This window comes from Hyperolius riggenbachi, chromosome 8, assembly GCF_040937935.1.
Source record: "Hyperolius riggenbachi isolate aHypRig1 chromosome 8, aHypRig1.pri, whole genome shotgun sequence".
Lineage (NCBI taxonomy): Eukaryota > Metazoa > Chordata > Amphibia > Anura > Hyperoliidae > Hyperolius > Hyperolius riggenbachi.
The window spans coordinates 143,283,931-143,299,960 of NC_090653.1; the positions used below are offsets into that span (position 1 = coordinate 143,283,931).

The 16,030-nt window shown below is 42.8% G+C and overlaps 1 protein-coding gene across 2 annotated transcripts in view; it reads right to left on the minus strand.

The window, feature by feature from the left end:
• The window catches only part of STAG2 (STAG2 cohesin complex component), a 147,227-nt gene that overhangs the window by 22,580 nt on the left and 108,617 nt on the right, over positions 1-16,030 (minus strand). For both annotated transcript variants that reach the window (XM_068251172.1, XM_068251174.1), the window contains exons 23-27: positions 15,906-15,986; positions 14,704-14,796; positions 13,498-13,672; positions 4,396-4,535; positions 2,184-2,285 (exon numbers count right to left, since the gene is read on the minus strand). In XM_068251172.1, coding sequence (XP_068107273.1) covers positions 2,184-2,285; positions 4,396-4,535; positions 13,498-13,672; positions 14,704-14,796; positions 15,906-15,986 — 591 coding nt within the window. The remainder of the gene's footprint in view (positions 1-2,183; positions 2,286-4,395; positions 4,536-13,497; positions 13,673-14,703; positions 14,797-15,905; positions 15,987-16,030) is intronic.

Sequence of the window (16,030 nt, forward strand, 5' to 3'; positions counted from 1 at the left end):
CTGCCATCTTGGCTATGTTATAACTTCTGGGTCACCCCTGTCTTCTCTGTTAGAGAAGTGCATCACTGAATGAAACAGGAAGAGGAAGTGACATACATGGCCATTGCAAGAGGCTCTTCCAGAGGGGTCATAGCACGACTTTGATGGAAGTTGTCCGGCTTAAAGGCATACCCATGAGAGGTGCTCGGAATCCCTTTAAGTTGGACCAAAATCAAATGGTGTAAAGCTGACCGTACACTGTTCAACTATCCCTCAATTTTGTTTTTGATTGTCATTTGATCGATATTACAATATTATGTTTGACATAAAGATCAATTATTTTACCAACATTTGTGGATCAATTTCTAAAATGATTCCATTATAATTTTCAACATAAATGAAATAAAAATTCCAGATATTTTGATGTTTTTTTTTATAATATCATCCAAAACCTAAATGCAAGCAACTGACAACGGCACAAAGCATGGACTTTTTTTCATTATGTGAATATTAAATGATCAGTTGGCAATACATACATGTTGAGAGCATGCCCAATGCAGATTTGAGAAAGTTAAAGAGAATCTGTACTTTAAAATTCTTACAATAAAAAGCATATCATTCTATTCATTATGTTCTCCCGGGCCCCTCTGTGGTGTTTCTGCCACTCCCTGCTGAGATCCTGGCTTGTAATTGCCAGATTTAGGCAGTGTTTACAAACAAAAGACATGGCTGCTAACCAGAGTGTGATAGGCTGAGAAGAGCTCAGTCTGTGACTCATACAGAGCCTGCAGGGGGCGTGTATAGTTTCTATCCTATTACAAACAGAGCAGCACATTCCTGCATTCCCGACAAAGCCGTCAGAGGAAAGAAGATTAGATTATATAACAGAGACAATACAGCCACTGTGCAACTAGGAAAGGCTGCAGTAAGACAGACCACATTAGAACAGGTATAGGAACTTATAGGATAGAAGAAATAAGGCTGAAAATTGTTAGTCTCTAAGATTGCAAACGTCTTTAACCACTTGAGGACCACAGGCTTAAACCCCCCTAAAACCCAGGCCATTTCTTGCAAAATATGCCACTGCGGCTTTAAGGCCTCGCTGCAGGGCCGTACAACTCAGCACACAAGTGATTGCCCACCAACAGAGCTTTCTGTTGGTGGATAATGATCTCTCCCAGGATGTTTATTTTTTATAGAAATATTTATTGATTTTATTTTTGAATAAATATACCTTTTTTTTTTATTATTTTACTAACCCCCCTCACTCCCTCCCACAGCCAATCAGTGCGATCGGCTGCCATAAGCTTCAACCTATGACAGTGGATCGCTTCTGTCTCCTCCAGGGGGACAGCAGTGTCACAGTACAGCGCTGCCGTGGATCACAGCTCTGTACAGACTAATTAGACGGTGGTTTCGCCATCTAACAGTTTCCTAGCGGCGACTGCTGCTGAGAGGCCGTCACTCAAGCAGGGATGCGCGCATGATCCCCTGCAAAACAGGCCCACAGGACTTTACACCAATAGGCGGTCCTGGGGCTGCCGCCCCGGCCAAGCCCATCGGCGTGACGCAGTCAGCTAGAGGTTTAAGCAAACATTTGCCTTACTAAGTACATACATACAACATAAGCATTTTATCCATTTAGGGCTGGTGCACACCGAGCGGCTTTTTCAGCGTTTCTGCAGCCGCTTGCGGCTGCGGATACGCTTGGTCAATGTATCTTAATGGGGTGGTTCACACCAGAGCGGGAGGCGTTTTGCAGAAATGCATACTCCCGGGGTGAGGCATTTTTTGGATTGTGGTTGCGTTTCTGCCTCAATGTTAAGTATAGGAAAAACGCAAACCGCTCTGAAAAACGGCAGTTCAGACCGGTTTTGCAGGTGTTTTTGTTACAGAAGCTGTTCAGTAACAGCTTTACTGTAACAATATCTGAAATCTACTACACCAAAAACGCTTCACAAAACCGCAAAATGCTAGCTGAAACGCTACAGAAAAATAACAAAAAGCGTTTCAAAATCTGCTAGCATTTTGCGGATCTGCTAGCGTTTTTTGGTGTGCACCAGGCCTCAAACCACATAAGATCCTCAATAGTCAAATCAGTGGTTGTTGAAGCACTGCAGTAGGAGTTCAGTGAAACATTTTCTCATAAGGTAATTTATTGTTCTGGTTAAATGGAGAATGGTCACAAAAACAAAATCACTTACCTGTTGTAAACTAAGTATGAGCGTTTTTGCGCACTGAATCTTGTCAATTTGCCGCGTTTTACTCATAGTTTCTTTGATGATGTCCCCGTAATCGTTATAATACTAAAAATAAGGGAAAATAATTATAACAAAAGAAAGGGGAAGTAAAGAAACAAACTAACAAAAAAAGTGTGGTTACTATTTCATTTATCAATGCAAGGTATTTTCAATTCCCAAGACTAGCTTGGGCTGATTTGGCTCATAGCCTCTTGCTTCAGTAACGACTCCTTACCTCCAAAATAAAACTACTGGAGTCTATCTATTCTCTAAACTGATAAGAAAATAGTGAGGCCATGGCTTGCGACCATCCTGCCCCCAGCTTACGGACAAGATTTGCCTCCATAACGCAGCATTCCTCAAAGGTCTGCAGAGGACACTAAGGCAGGGGTCACACTTGTTTTTCAGAAAACTGAAAGACAAGCGTGACCCCTGCCTTACAGTTGCGAATGTAACGTATAAAGAAAACTGACAAAATGTGCAGGATGTCAGTTTTTTTCTGCACGGGCAAAGCTGCATTGAAGTGTTACCTAGCCCATTGACTAACATGAGTTCTCAGTTGAAATCAGTTTTTCTGTGCAGAAAACATGCACAAAAGCAGACAAGTGTGACCCCTGCCTGAAGATGCAAACACACTAAAGATGATAAACAAGATGTAAATTTCTCCTTGCATTCAAATTTCATGTAAATGTTATGCAGCTAGAACTTGGACTAATAAAAAAATTGACATGAAGTTATTCTGGTTGGTCAAATTTCAATATGCATATAATTTACATAGATTTTGAATGAAAGGAGAAATTATTTACATCTCAATCACCCTAGAACACACATCCAATTTTGCCACTTTCATATGGTATGAGAGCTTACCTACACAATCTATTCAGAGTATTCAAAATCTAAAGGCCCTCCCAGTACATGGAAGTGGTAAATCAAGACTGAATGTGTTATCTCCTTTAGCACTACATCTTGCTCAACAACACTACACAGTTAGAGATGTACACAAAACTAATCCAGAGCCCATTGAGCAAATAGAATTCAATTGTTTGATGCTGACTGAGTATCATTTAAAAAAGACTCTGAAGTCTCAAAAGAAAAGTCTTTATTTAACAAATATGTTTAATATGTTAGCCCTAGCTAAACCGCCGCATTTCCGATGTAATCCCCCCAAACTCCCCAGGGGGCAATCCGGGCAGCGCTTCCGTGTGAGGCAGAGCTATGAGCTGCAGCTCTGCCTCTCAGTGCGTCTGTCAGCCCGGATCGCCGCCTCTCCCCCGCCCCTCTCAGTCTTCCTCCACTGAGAGGGGCGGGGGAGAGGCAGAGATCCGGGCTGACAGAAGCGTGTGAGGCAGGGCTGCAGCTCATCGCTCTGCCTCACACGGAAGCGCTTAGGGCGGCAAAATCCACGACCAAGAAAGTCGTGGATTTTGCAGGGGAGAGGGAGAGCAAGTTAGGGGGGGGATTTAGATAATTTACAGCGGCGGGAATGCGGCGGTTTAGTTAGGGCTAATATGTTAAACACATTTGTTAAATAAAAATATTTTTTTTGAGACTTCAATGTCTCTTTAAGGCTGCCATACACTGGTACATTGCCACCAGATCGGCCCCCAGTCTCCGCTGTCTTCTCCGCTCTGGGCTCCAGCTTCACTTTACTTCCTGTCTGGGGAAGTTTAAACAGTAGAGGGCGCTCGGGACAGGAAGAAGTGAAGCCTGCCGGAGCCCAGCAGAGAAGGCGCAGCGGGGACAGAGGGGATACGCGCCGGCCGGATCAGGTAATGTATTGCCACTAACATCGGTCATTCAAACGCCGCTATCGACGCACTCCCGACTCGCTGGCGATCGAGCAAAATCTTCCGCACGGACAGATCGACTGGATCGTTCGGTCGCCATTTGCACAACGATTTCACAGCAGATTCGATCACATCACAGTGATCGAATCTGCTGTATATTGGCGGGAAATAGTGGAAGTGAATGGGCCCTTTAGGAGGTCAACATCTAATCAGGCTAGGGGCGTATGTACAGCTTATGACAATGAGGCCACCTAAAACATGCTCATGACTGAGAACCATTACTGCGAGTGACACAACCTTCTCTTTTCAGACACTGGAGGGAAATTCTAAGTTAAAAAAAAAAAGTGAACTTGTACAGTAGTCATCGCCTACAGCAGTTCTATACATACCCTCATGTACTGTTTGAAAATGTCTGCAGCAGTGTTCATTTCCACTACATTGTATACAATGAGTTTGCAGTAAGCTGCGAGCAGATTTCTCCTTTTATGTAATGCTTCAATTTTGCTGGCTTCATCATCTTGCTGGCCATCTAAACACAAAGCAATAATATAACTATTTACGCTTAAAAAAAACAAAACAAAAACTGCTCTATCCCACAGGTGTTTAGCCAACTTAATTTCAAATGGAATATACAGTGATTTTTTTCCCCCCTTTATTGTGTTTAATACTAAGCATTATGTAATAATTTCCTGATTTAGGCCCCGTTCACACTGCACGCGTTTCCAACCGCGGTTTGGAAACGTGTGCAGGTGGCCGACACGCACGACATCAGACAGTGCATAGAGTGCACTGTCTGATGTTCACACTGCATGCGTTCCGGACCTGTGCGGTCCGGGAACGCATGCTGCACGCATTTTTTGCCAAAACGCGCGGCTGTCCCATTCACTTTTCAGTGATGGGATCAGCCATGCAAGGCATACAAACGCGGATGGCGTGCGTTCGTACGCGTTGCGCTCCGCATGCGTGGCCGTCCGCGTTTGTAAAAAATAGATCTAACAAAAAGTTTGGTAAATTAAAAAAAAAAAAAAAAGTCTGATTTTAGTGCTGTGAAGTAAAGTTAGGAAGTTAGGAGCATTTATACACAAAGCTTAAAGAGAACCCGAGGTGTGTTTAAAGAATGTTATCTGCATACAGAGGCTGGATCTGCCTATACAGCCCAGCCTCTGTTGCTATCCCAAACCCCACTAAGGTCCCCCTGCACTCTGCAATCCCTCATAAATCACAGCCGTGCTGTGAGGCTGTGTTTACATCTGTAGTGTCAGTCTCAGCTGCTCCCCCGCCTCCTGCATAGCTCCGGTCCCTGCCCCCGTCCCTTCCCTCCAAACAGCAGGGAGGGAAGGGATGCAGGCGGGGACTGGAGTTCTGCAGGAGGCGGGGAGAGCAGCAGACTGATACTATAGAGATAAACACAGCCAGCTCTGACAAGCTGTTTGTCAGCAGCGTGGCTGTGATTTATGAGGGATTGCAGAGTGCAGGGGGACCTTAGGGGGGTTTGGGATAGCAACAGAGGCTGGGCTGTATAGGCAGATCCAGCCTCTGTATGCAGATAATATTCTTCAAACCCACCTCGGGTTCTCTTTAACTCAATTATATCTCCCTACCCATTTCTCACCTTTAAAAGGAACCAGAGAGGATCAAGAAAAGCTTTTATACATACCTGGGGTTTCCTCCAGCCCCATACGCACGGATCGCTCCCACGCCGCCGTCCTCCGCTGCCTGGATCTGCCGATACCGGGTCCCGTCATTACCGCCAGTCGGCCGGCGGACACGGCCAATTCTCCGCATCACAGGAGGCTCCCTCCATACAGGTACGCGTGTGGCTGCCTACTGCGCAGCTGCATGCGTACGGGTATGGAGGGAGCCCCTGTGATGCGGACAATTGGCCGCGTCCGCCGCAAGTGACTGGCCCGGTACCGGAGGATCCAGGAAGCGGAGGATGGCGGCGTGGGAGCGATCCAGGCTTATGGGGCTGGAAGAAGCCCGAGGTATGTATAAAATATTTTTCTATTTTAACAAAGCATTCCTCTCTGGTTCCCTTTAAGCGCACTTCTGATGAGTACAAAGTACTCTGATACACTAATGAGAACATGTTCTAACAGGCCGGCAAATTGCATTTTCTGTAAGCATCACTAGATCCCCATAATAGCTGGGCTGCGGCACACAGCCCCACCCCCTAGAAGAGCCAGAACTTCTAGAACTGTAGATACAGAAAGACCAGGGCGTTGCAACGAGCCAGAGCCCAGCTGATACAGGGTGCAAGTGATACTAAAGGTGCATACACACGCACTACTATAGAGAACGATGGGTCAGTCAGACCCTCCTGCTGGGCGGGGGTTCAACCGACAGTAGTGCGTGTGTACAGTCTGCCAGACAGACTGATAAGGCCATTTCTGTCAGACAGACTGATAAGGCCATTTCTGTCAGACAGACTGCACCCTGTATCAGCTGGGCTCTGGCTCGTTGCAACGCCCTGGTCTTTCTGTGTCTACAGTTCTAGAAGTTCTGGCCCTTCTAGGGGGTGGGGCTGTGTGCCGCAGCCCAGCTGTTATGGGGCTCCAGTTACAGAAAATGCAATTTGCCGTCCTGTTATAACATGTTTTCATTAGTGTATCGGTGTATCCATGCAGAAGTCCGCATTTGTGCGCGCAAAAGTCTGGCAAGCGGCACTTCACGTGTTAACTTTACCACGCCCGTGCTAACAGTTAGCACGGGTTTGTGAATCAAGCCCTACAGGGAGTGCAGAATTATTAGGCAAGTTGTATTTTTGAGGAATAATTTTATTATTGAACAACAACCATGTTCTCAATGAACCCAAAAAACTCATTAATATCAAAGCTGAATATTTTTGAAAGTAGTTTTTAGTTTGTTTTTAGTTTTAGCTATTTTAGGGGGATATCTGTGTGTGCAGGTGACTATTACTGTGCATAATTATTAGGCAACTTAACAAAAAACAAATATATACCCATTTCAATTATTTATTTTTACCAGTGAAACTAATATAACATCTCAACATTCACAAATATTCATTTCTGACATTCAAAAACAAAAAAACAAATCAGTGACCAATATAGCCACCTTTCTTTGCAAGGACACTCAAAAGCCTGCCATCCATGGATTCTGTCAGTGTTTTGATGTGTTCACCATCAACATTGCGTGCAGCAGCAACCACAGCCTCCCAGACACTGTTCAGAGAGGTGTACTGTTTTCCCTCCTTGTAAATCTCACATTTTATGATGAACCACAGGTTCTCAATGGGGTTCAGATCAGGTGAACAAGGAGGCCATGTCATTAGTTTTTCTTCTTTTATACCCTTTCTTGCCAGCCACGCTGTGGAGTACTTGGACGCGTGTGATGGAGCATTGTCCTGCATGAAAATCATGTTTTTCTTGAAGGATGCAGACTTCTTCCTGTACCACTGCTTGAAGAAGGTGTCTTCCAGAAACTGGCAGTAGGACTGGGAGTTGAGCTTGACTCCATCCTCAACCAGAAAAGGCCCCACAAGCTCATCTTTGATGATACCAGCCCAAACCAGTACTCCACCTCCACCTTGCTGGCTGCATCCCTCTGCAAGATATCTCACTATTTTTGACTTTTCTGAGCCTGTCAAGTCCTTCTTTTGACCCATTTTGCCAAAGGAAAGGAAGTTGCCTAATAATTATGCACACCTGATATAGGGTGTTGATGTCATTAGACCACACCCCTTCTCTTTACAGAAATGCACATCACCTAATATGCTTATTTGGTAGTAGGCTTTCGAGCCTATACAGCTTGGAGTAAGACAACATGCATAAAGAGGATGATGTAGTCAAAATACTCATTTGCCTAATAATTCTGCATTCCCTTTATATATTTGCTCCTAAATAACTTTTTCCTTTTTTTTCCACCATATATTGAATACTTTGCTTGTTTGGTGCTTAAAAGGTTTTATATAGGTAGGGTGAAAATGGGAAAGGCAGGATAATTAATTATAAAAGCTTTGTGTAACAAGCCCATCACCCTGGCGTTCTGATTAAATCGCCAGGGTGGCTGCGGGAGGGTTTTTTTTAAATAAAAAAAAAACTATTTCATGCAGCCAACTGAAAGTTGGCTGCATGAAAGCCCACTAGAGGGCGCTCCGGAGGCGATCTTCCGATCGCCTCCGGCGCCCAGAATAAACAAGGAAGGCCGCAATGAGCGGCCTTCCTTGTTTTGCTTATATCGTCGCCATAGCGACGAGCGGAGTGACGTCATCGACGTCAGCCGACGTCCTGACGTCAGCCGCCTCCGATCCAGCCCTTAGCGCTGGCCGGAACTTTTTGTTCCGGCTGCGCAGGGCTCAGGCGGCTAGGGGGGCCCTCTTTCGCCGCTGCTCGCGGCGAATCGCCGCAGAGCGGCGGCGATCAGGCAGCACACGCGGCTGGCAAAGTGCCGGCTGCGTGTGCTGCTTTTAATTTGACAAAAATCGGCCCAGCAGGGCCTGAGCGGCAGCCTCTGGCGGTGTTGGACGAGCTGAGCTCGTCCAGACCGCTCAGCAGGTTAAGTCTGGAAACTTGCGTTGCAATTTTTAAACCTTTTTATCCGTTTTACTTTACCAATCCAGCATTACTTTTCTTTTGTTTACAGACATTACCTGCCAAGCTAGCATGTGGTGCATTACGCATTTAACTTGTAGCATTTTTATGGTCCTGAAAAAACTAGTGTTAAGTAGAAATTACGCATGCAAAAACACAACTGCACATTTCTTTTAAACTCCACTAATTTAAAAAAGATTAACCTATTTAAATTCAGGTCTGTTGCACAAGAAGTGCAAAAAGAAAATTATAATCAAACAGTTAAATTCATGAAAGGACTACAGCTAGTAATAAATATTAACATAATTAACTAAGATGCAGTGGTTATCAGCTCATAATGAATTCTTTTTAAGAATGCACGTTACCGATTATAATTTGTAACTTTATATCAACATTAGAGGAATTACATTTGTTACAAATGATGGCTGGACTTTCTACTTAGCAGTATGGGTTACTGGAGTGAAATGCTAATAATTACTACATGAAGAATGTGCTCCTGTAATGTAATAATGCATAAATGGTTCAGTGACCATATAATAAATCCTACTTTAAAGCACACCTGAACCAGCATTTAAAATAAGTTGATTTTTACTTACCTGGTGCTTCTTCCAGTTACCCATAGTCTTTAAGGCCCCTTAGTGTCCTCCAGGGTCCCCTCCATTGTACCGCTGTAACCCTTATTTAAGTCTTCAACACATAAGGGTCACATGCTACAGCACATGCACCGTCCCGACTGTGAACCTCCTCTTTTGTGGTCCCATGGCAGGGAGCATTATGCTCATACGCAGTTACAAGTCTTTACCAACCGCGCATAGGCAGAGGAAGGGACAGCGCATGTGCTGTAGTGCACGATCTGAGACTTTAATTGTGGTGACCGTGAAACAACAGCGGGAACCTGAGGCCGTCACAGACTAAGTAGCACTGGAAGAAACCCTAGGGAAGTAAACTTTTTACCTCCCAGATTAGGTGTACTTTAAAGCGGAATATAACCCAGCATTTCAACTTTGCTCTAAAACATTATTTACAGCATATTATATGCAACAGCATTTTTTTTTTTCTTACTAGACCAGCATTGGAAGGGTTACACACAGAGCTTTAAAGTTTCGTGGAGAGAAATGCAGATGCATCCGAAGTTTAAATAGATACATTTAAGTAAACACAATGTAACAAGTGAGGAATGTTACACACTCTGGCTGTCCTCCAGCTCCTGCACAGTCAGGCAGGGAACACACTTGACTGTTTTCGTGCGTGTTTTCTGCACAGAAAAACTGATAACTCATGTTAATCAATGTGCTAGTTCACACTTACTGTGTTTTTCGCACGCAGAAAAAAAACTGACATTCTGCATGATGACTCTGCACATTTTAGCAGTTTTCTCTATCAATTACATCAGCTGCTGTGAAAAACGCACGCGTTTTCCTGCATGGAAACACACTTGATGTGCAGAAAAAGTATGCAGAAAAACGCGCGCGGAAAACTGAAAGACGTGTGTTCCCTGCCTCAGAGAGTGTGAATCACATTCCTCACTTGTTACATTGTGTTTACTTAAATGTATCTATCTAAACTTCGGATGCGTCTGCATTTCTCTCCATGGAACTTTAAAGCTCTGTGTGTAACTCTTCCAATGCTGGTCTAGTAAATAAAAAAATGCTGGTTGCATAGAATATGCTGTAAATTATGTTTTAGAGCAAAGTTGAAATGCAGGGTTATATTCCGCTTTAAGATAAACATAACAAGACACTGAAATTATACCAACAATGCCTACATTATTTATTTTAAAATGAGAACATTTAAGTTAAATTGTTATTCTGCAGCACAAAATTCAACAAACTTTTCTCTTAAGTTTACCCGCCTACAAAATACCCTTTCAGCACTTAGAAACTTTAAAGCCATTAGGAATCACATTTTTATTTTTTTTATTTTTTTTAAATGACATGTATGGTTTTTACAGTGAAAATACTTTCACCTCTCCTTAATTTCGCCGCTCCCCCGCCCCTGGTTCGGTAAATATAGCCCAAAATCTTTGCCGTATAAATCCAAGATGGCTGCCGACCTTTACTTTGTCTTCTGTGTCAGCAGCCTCTTCCTTTCTAGGATCGCTCTAGCGCTGATAAAGTCGCGCGAGAGGCAGACAGAGAGAAGAGAGCGTGCGCATGCATTATGTGACAGACATTATAAAATTATATTATTACTTTATGTGCAGAACTGCGTGTTCTCTGCCTTCAGCGCTGCACGTCACTATGTGCACTCTGTGTATAATAGCTGGGAGCTGCGCATCATCGTGCACAGACTCAGAGGGGCGGGCAAAAGGGAGGAGATGGCCGCTCAACACAGAGGAGTGACAGAGCAGGGGAAATAAGCTCTGCCTCCTCTCTCTTATAAAGCTATTCGACCGAACTGGTCAAATTATTAAAACTGTGAATTTGGGTGCCAGGCTGCTGCCAGTAGAAGGAAAAGGGGACAAAGCATCAGAGGACAATGACAGGTAAATTGTCCTCTATAGAAAAAAGGAAAAAAAAAAAAAAACAGTTCCCATTGACTTTAACGTGCTAAATGTAGGCAGAAAAATGAATCTTCACAATTGAGCACAATCGGGACAAAGTCTGAGTACTCTTTTATTTGCTGAAATGTTATGTTATATGATCAAATCATCAGTAAAATGAGCTTACTGATTGTGTTCTGCAACAACTTTTCTCTGCATCAGCTCTGTTTTTGTTGGTTTTGTAGCACTTGGACCCCCTGCAGATCTCCTTCACCCTAACCAATCCCAACTGCTAATTCTTGCTCTTGACACCATTAGTGTCTTGTTGACACTCTTCCTGATGATGCCCAACACCACCTACTCCCTACACTACCCCCTTCCTGGTGCCCAATGGAAGGTTTATACTTGTCTGTACATAAAATGCACACACTTTTACACATGCAAAATCTCTGATTTGCCATAATTACTGAATGATCATTTATGAGAAAATGCACATGGTGTGCAAAGTTTAGCTGCAAGGCTGTAAATTTTTTTCCTGTATGCAAAAAACAAACACCACACATTTCATGTGAATTAGCCCAATGACCAACATTAAAGTAACCCACCAAATCTAAAATGGCCCAGGCATCTTTCACTTGGCATGCCAGGCTCCATTTGCACCAAAATGAACTGATCACAGAGTTACTGGAAGTGAAACTCAGAAAGGACACTATCTGCATCAAGTTTGTATGTTCTAGACATTTTAGTTATGTTCTCCCAGTTCCTGCCTTTGCTGGAAAAAGTAATGCATGCCTTAGAGCCATTGAACACAAGTGAGAACAACAGACAGTATGATCTATGCGCTCTGATGATCTCTCATTCTGCACCCTATACATACTGCAGAAATGTACACTGTATTGTGAACAATGGGAACAAGCACTAATCAAGAATTGTATTCACATTTAAAAGTGGGTAATTGTTTCTACCACTGTTCAGCTAACCTTAAAGAAAATCTCCCTTCCTAATGCTCAACATAACTTCCCCCTCCCCCAGCCACATTTGAAATCTGCACAGGAAGACTTGAGCGCAGGATACAGACGGTATATGGCTGATCCTGCTGCTGCACAAGTCCCGGCCGTGTTAATTACTATTCCCCTTTCAGGCGGCCATGGATGGTGGGGAATAATATAATTCAGCTATTGCTAGAGGCTGAATTATTGTGCTTTAAAAACAACTTCGGCTCAGTCTTCTGACGGCGCTGACGTTACTCACTGAGCACCGCTATAAATGTAATTCCTATTATAGTCTATGGTGGCGCCCAAATCTTCCTGCGCTGAAAAGGACTGCTCCCCCCCCAAAAAAAACCCCTCATTCCTGATGTTTCACTAACTTCTCCCATAAACCCCCTTCTTTATTACTAACACTCAGCTCTTCTACTTAAAGTGAACATGAAATGAGAGGGATAAAAGGCTACCATATTTATTTTTTTAAACAATACCAGTTGCCTTGCAGTCCTGCTGAGGAGTTTGGCTGTGGTAGTGTTTGAATCGCACACCTGAAACAAGCATGCAGATAATCTTATCAGATTTTTGTTTCAACATGCTGCATAGTTGTCCAGGGTCTATGGCTTAATGTATTAGAGGCGGAGGATCAGCAGGAAAGCCAGGTAACCGGTATTAAAGTTAAATAAAGATGTCAGCCTCCATATCCCACTCTTATTTCAGGTTCCAGTTAATGATGTGACACCACATTGAAGGGAATGCATTGTTGAATAGGAAAGAGTTGATGCTAGGCTAATCTGTGTACATGGTAGACTGCGCTGCTCAAAGAACTTGGAAGAAAATCTTGGCTGCCCAAACATTGACCAGCTCACATGACTGCAAGGTTATCCTCAGTTTCATTTCAACTGCAGAGTTTTTACTTTTTTGAGAACAAATGGCAGTCACTGGGAGCAAGATCGGTGGAGAAGGGCAAATGCTTCACTAGCTGTATTGCAGCCCAATGGAAGGCTGCCATGGCAGCTTGGCCATCACACTGGCTGCTGAAGCCACAAAATTGTTGTCATCTTGCTCTGTGCTGGAAGTTGAAGGGCACCCTGAACATCCTGCATAAGGATTCTCTCCCTCAGAGGAACTCTGTACCATGTCACTATAGAGAATTATACCAGGAGCCATCACCGAATGTCTGTGCCTTATCAGTATGAATCTCGAGAGATAACTTGCCATCCCAGAAGAAATACTTTATATGTGTTCTTGGTTCATTTTTATCCAATGTTTGAACTTGCATGACTTACCCCACACACCCGCCTAAAAGTTTTACACAAAGATTTGAGATTTATCAGTATTTTTCAATGGATTCCAGTTTTGTTTAACCATATAGGGCTTGCAGGGAGTATTCTCAGGTCAATCATTTTTTCTAGGGAGTTTGGGGTCAGCTTACACTTGAATTTATATGGTATGTTAAATATTATGTATATTTACCAGTACTGCTGTTGTCATCATCTTGGTCAATAAAGACATGATCCAAAATAAAGCTAAGTAGTTCTGACTGCAGTGATGAATCTGGTGCATATACCAATGGTTCCATTAAGTCTCGTCCCCCACCTGCAATCTGGTGACTGAAGATCATTAGCACATCACAGAGAATGGTGAATGCCTGCAAACAATTTAGAAGAGAAAAATATTTTAAAAGAATTACTGATGCATGATAAATTACTATCAGCATGATACGGTCACCCCACAGTGTTTTTTTTTTAATTGCTGCATATAGACAGAGGATCAGCAGGACAGCCAGGCAACAGGTATTACTTAATAGGAAAGCAATATGGCAGCCTCCATATCCCTCTTGCTTCAGTTGTCCTTTAAGTCAATCGTTTTCTTTCCATGATATATATATATACATACACACACACACATATATGTAAATTATACTCGAGGGGAAAAATACTGTCCTACCAAAATCTAGTTTTATAGAAAAACATAAGAAAAAAGTTTAATCACTAAGATGTCAAAAGTAAAATTGGCCAATCAACATTGGATGCGTGTATGCACCCTTATGTAAAGGAAGCCACTTCCACTTTGTGACAGCTCTGTATTCTGGAAATGTCACCATGACCCAGAGATCTGTGCATAGGGAATTACTCTGAAACAGATACATCAAATATGAAAATTGCATAAGTAGTTCTAGAGCAGTGTTTCACAACATTTTATTGGCTTGTACCCCTTTTAAAACCCTGTACTCACCAAGTACCCCCTAGCATAGCAAACATTATCACAAGTACCCCTTGACAAATATATATTTAATCTTAGTATTTGATAATTGGTTCTAAACAATTTCCAAGCATTTACTATTGCTTTTAATTAGCTAAAACACTACAAAAACATTTGGTATTGTTTAAGTAAGATTTATCATTTTCTAAAACTCTAGAAAACTCTCATTCAACATTTTCTAAAACTCTAAATTTGTTATTCTTGGTTAAGTATATCAAGCCAGAGTACCCCCTGGAACCATCAGAAGTACCCCCTGGGGTACGCGTACCGCACGTTGAGAACCTAGGTTCTAGAGTACCCCATTTAACTTTACTAATAGTGAATAACCTGGCAGGGCGAAACAGGGCTTTAAGAGATACTGGAGAAACAGACAAGGCATTTGCTAAAACTACCCAAAATCAATCCCTGGTTACAAACCTGTTCCTTGACAGCAGGGTGCACATTGGTAAGGTAATGCTGGCATATCTGGCAAAATACCCGCATCTGTCTTTTCAAAGTAATCAACTCTTCCTAAAAGTAAAAAAAAAAAAAAAAGTTATCCCCAAAGTGTTAGTGACTTTTGGGAAAGGTAGTAGCTGGAATACATACATAGTTGAGATGGTCAACAAGAATTTCAGGAAAATACACTTCCTGACTTGATTGGCCCAATTCCAAGTTGGATACAATTTGCACCAAGTCACAATTGCTAGCATCTCATTGCTCATCTCTAAAGGGCAGTCTCAGAGCTTCAACCCAAATCAAAGGATTATTGGAAACGTAAAAACTGCAAATATATGCACCTGAACTAAAGACTTATGCTAGGTACACACCATACGTTTTTTCGGCAGATAGATGGTTCGATAGATAAATTCCGACATGTCCGATATTGTTTCCAATCGTTTTTCTGGTCGATTTCTCATAGAAATGAATGGAAATTGATAAGAAAATTGAGCAGAGAATCGATTGGATGGAAAATCGACTGAAAAAAACGCATTGTGTGTACCTAGCATTAAACAGAACTACAGGTGAGAAGGAGTCTGAAATGAAAGAAAGGACCGGATCCCACCTGGATAAGATGCAAACTTTGCTTTCCCTCATAATCACAGCTACAGCAAGCATGATGTTTTGGTTGTCAAGACCTTCATCAAGTGCACTTGATGAAGGTCTTGATGACCGTGATATAATGGAGTCCAGATGGATTTAAAGGTTCTTTTTTCCATTGTGACTCTTACATGGCTGAAGCCACGAATGCACGACTTTGGCCATAGTCCTGCACCTACTGAGCCACCAGTGGGACCATACAGTGGCCCCAGAGGACACGGAGGGCTACGGGGAGCTGGAGGAAGTTGCAGGTAAGTCCAGATCTTTTTTTTTCACTCGGGGACCCTTTAAGATCCCTGGGACAGTACACCTCTTATTGAGTGGCAATTGAGTGACTTAATACACTATTTGGACTGTCCAAATCATTTAAGACGTTAAGTTTCGGCTGAGGCTCATTTGCTGAGGCAGTTGGGTACAGCTACAGGGGGCGAGCTCGGAGTCCAATGTCCTATAAGCAGAGTTATGCTATGCCACCTATTAAAAAACACTAGATGCATCAAGGGGCTTAATGATATGTAGAAGTGCAATAAGTAAAATACCTTCGTGGAGCCACTTTCTGATATTTTTGCCAGTTGCCACAGGATTACGTAGTGGGTACATTGTAAAGCATGAACAACAATCTGAAAAATAAAACAATTTGATTATATAAATTATATTACCCCTA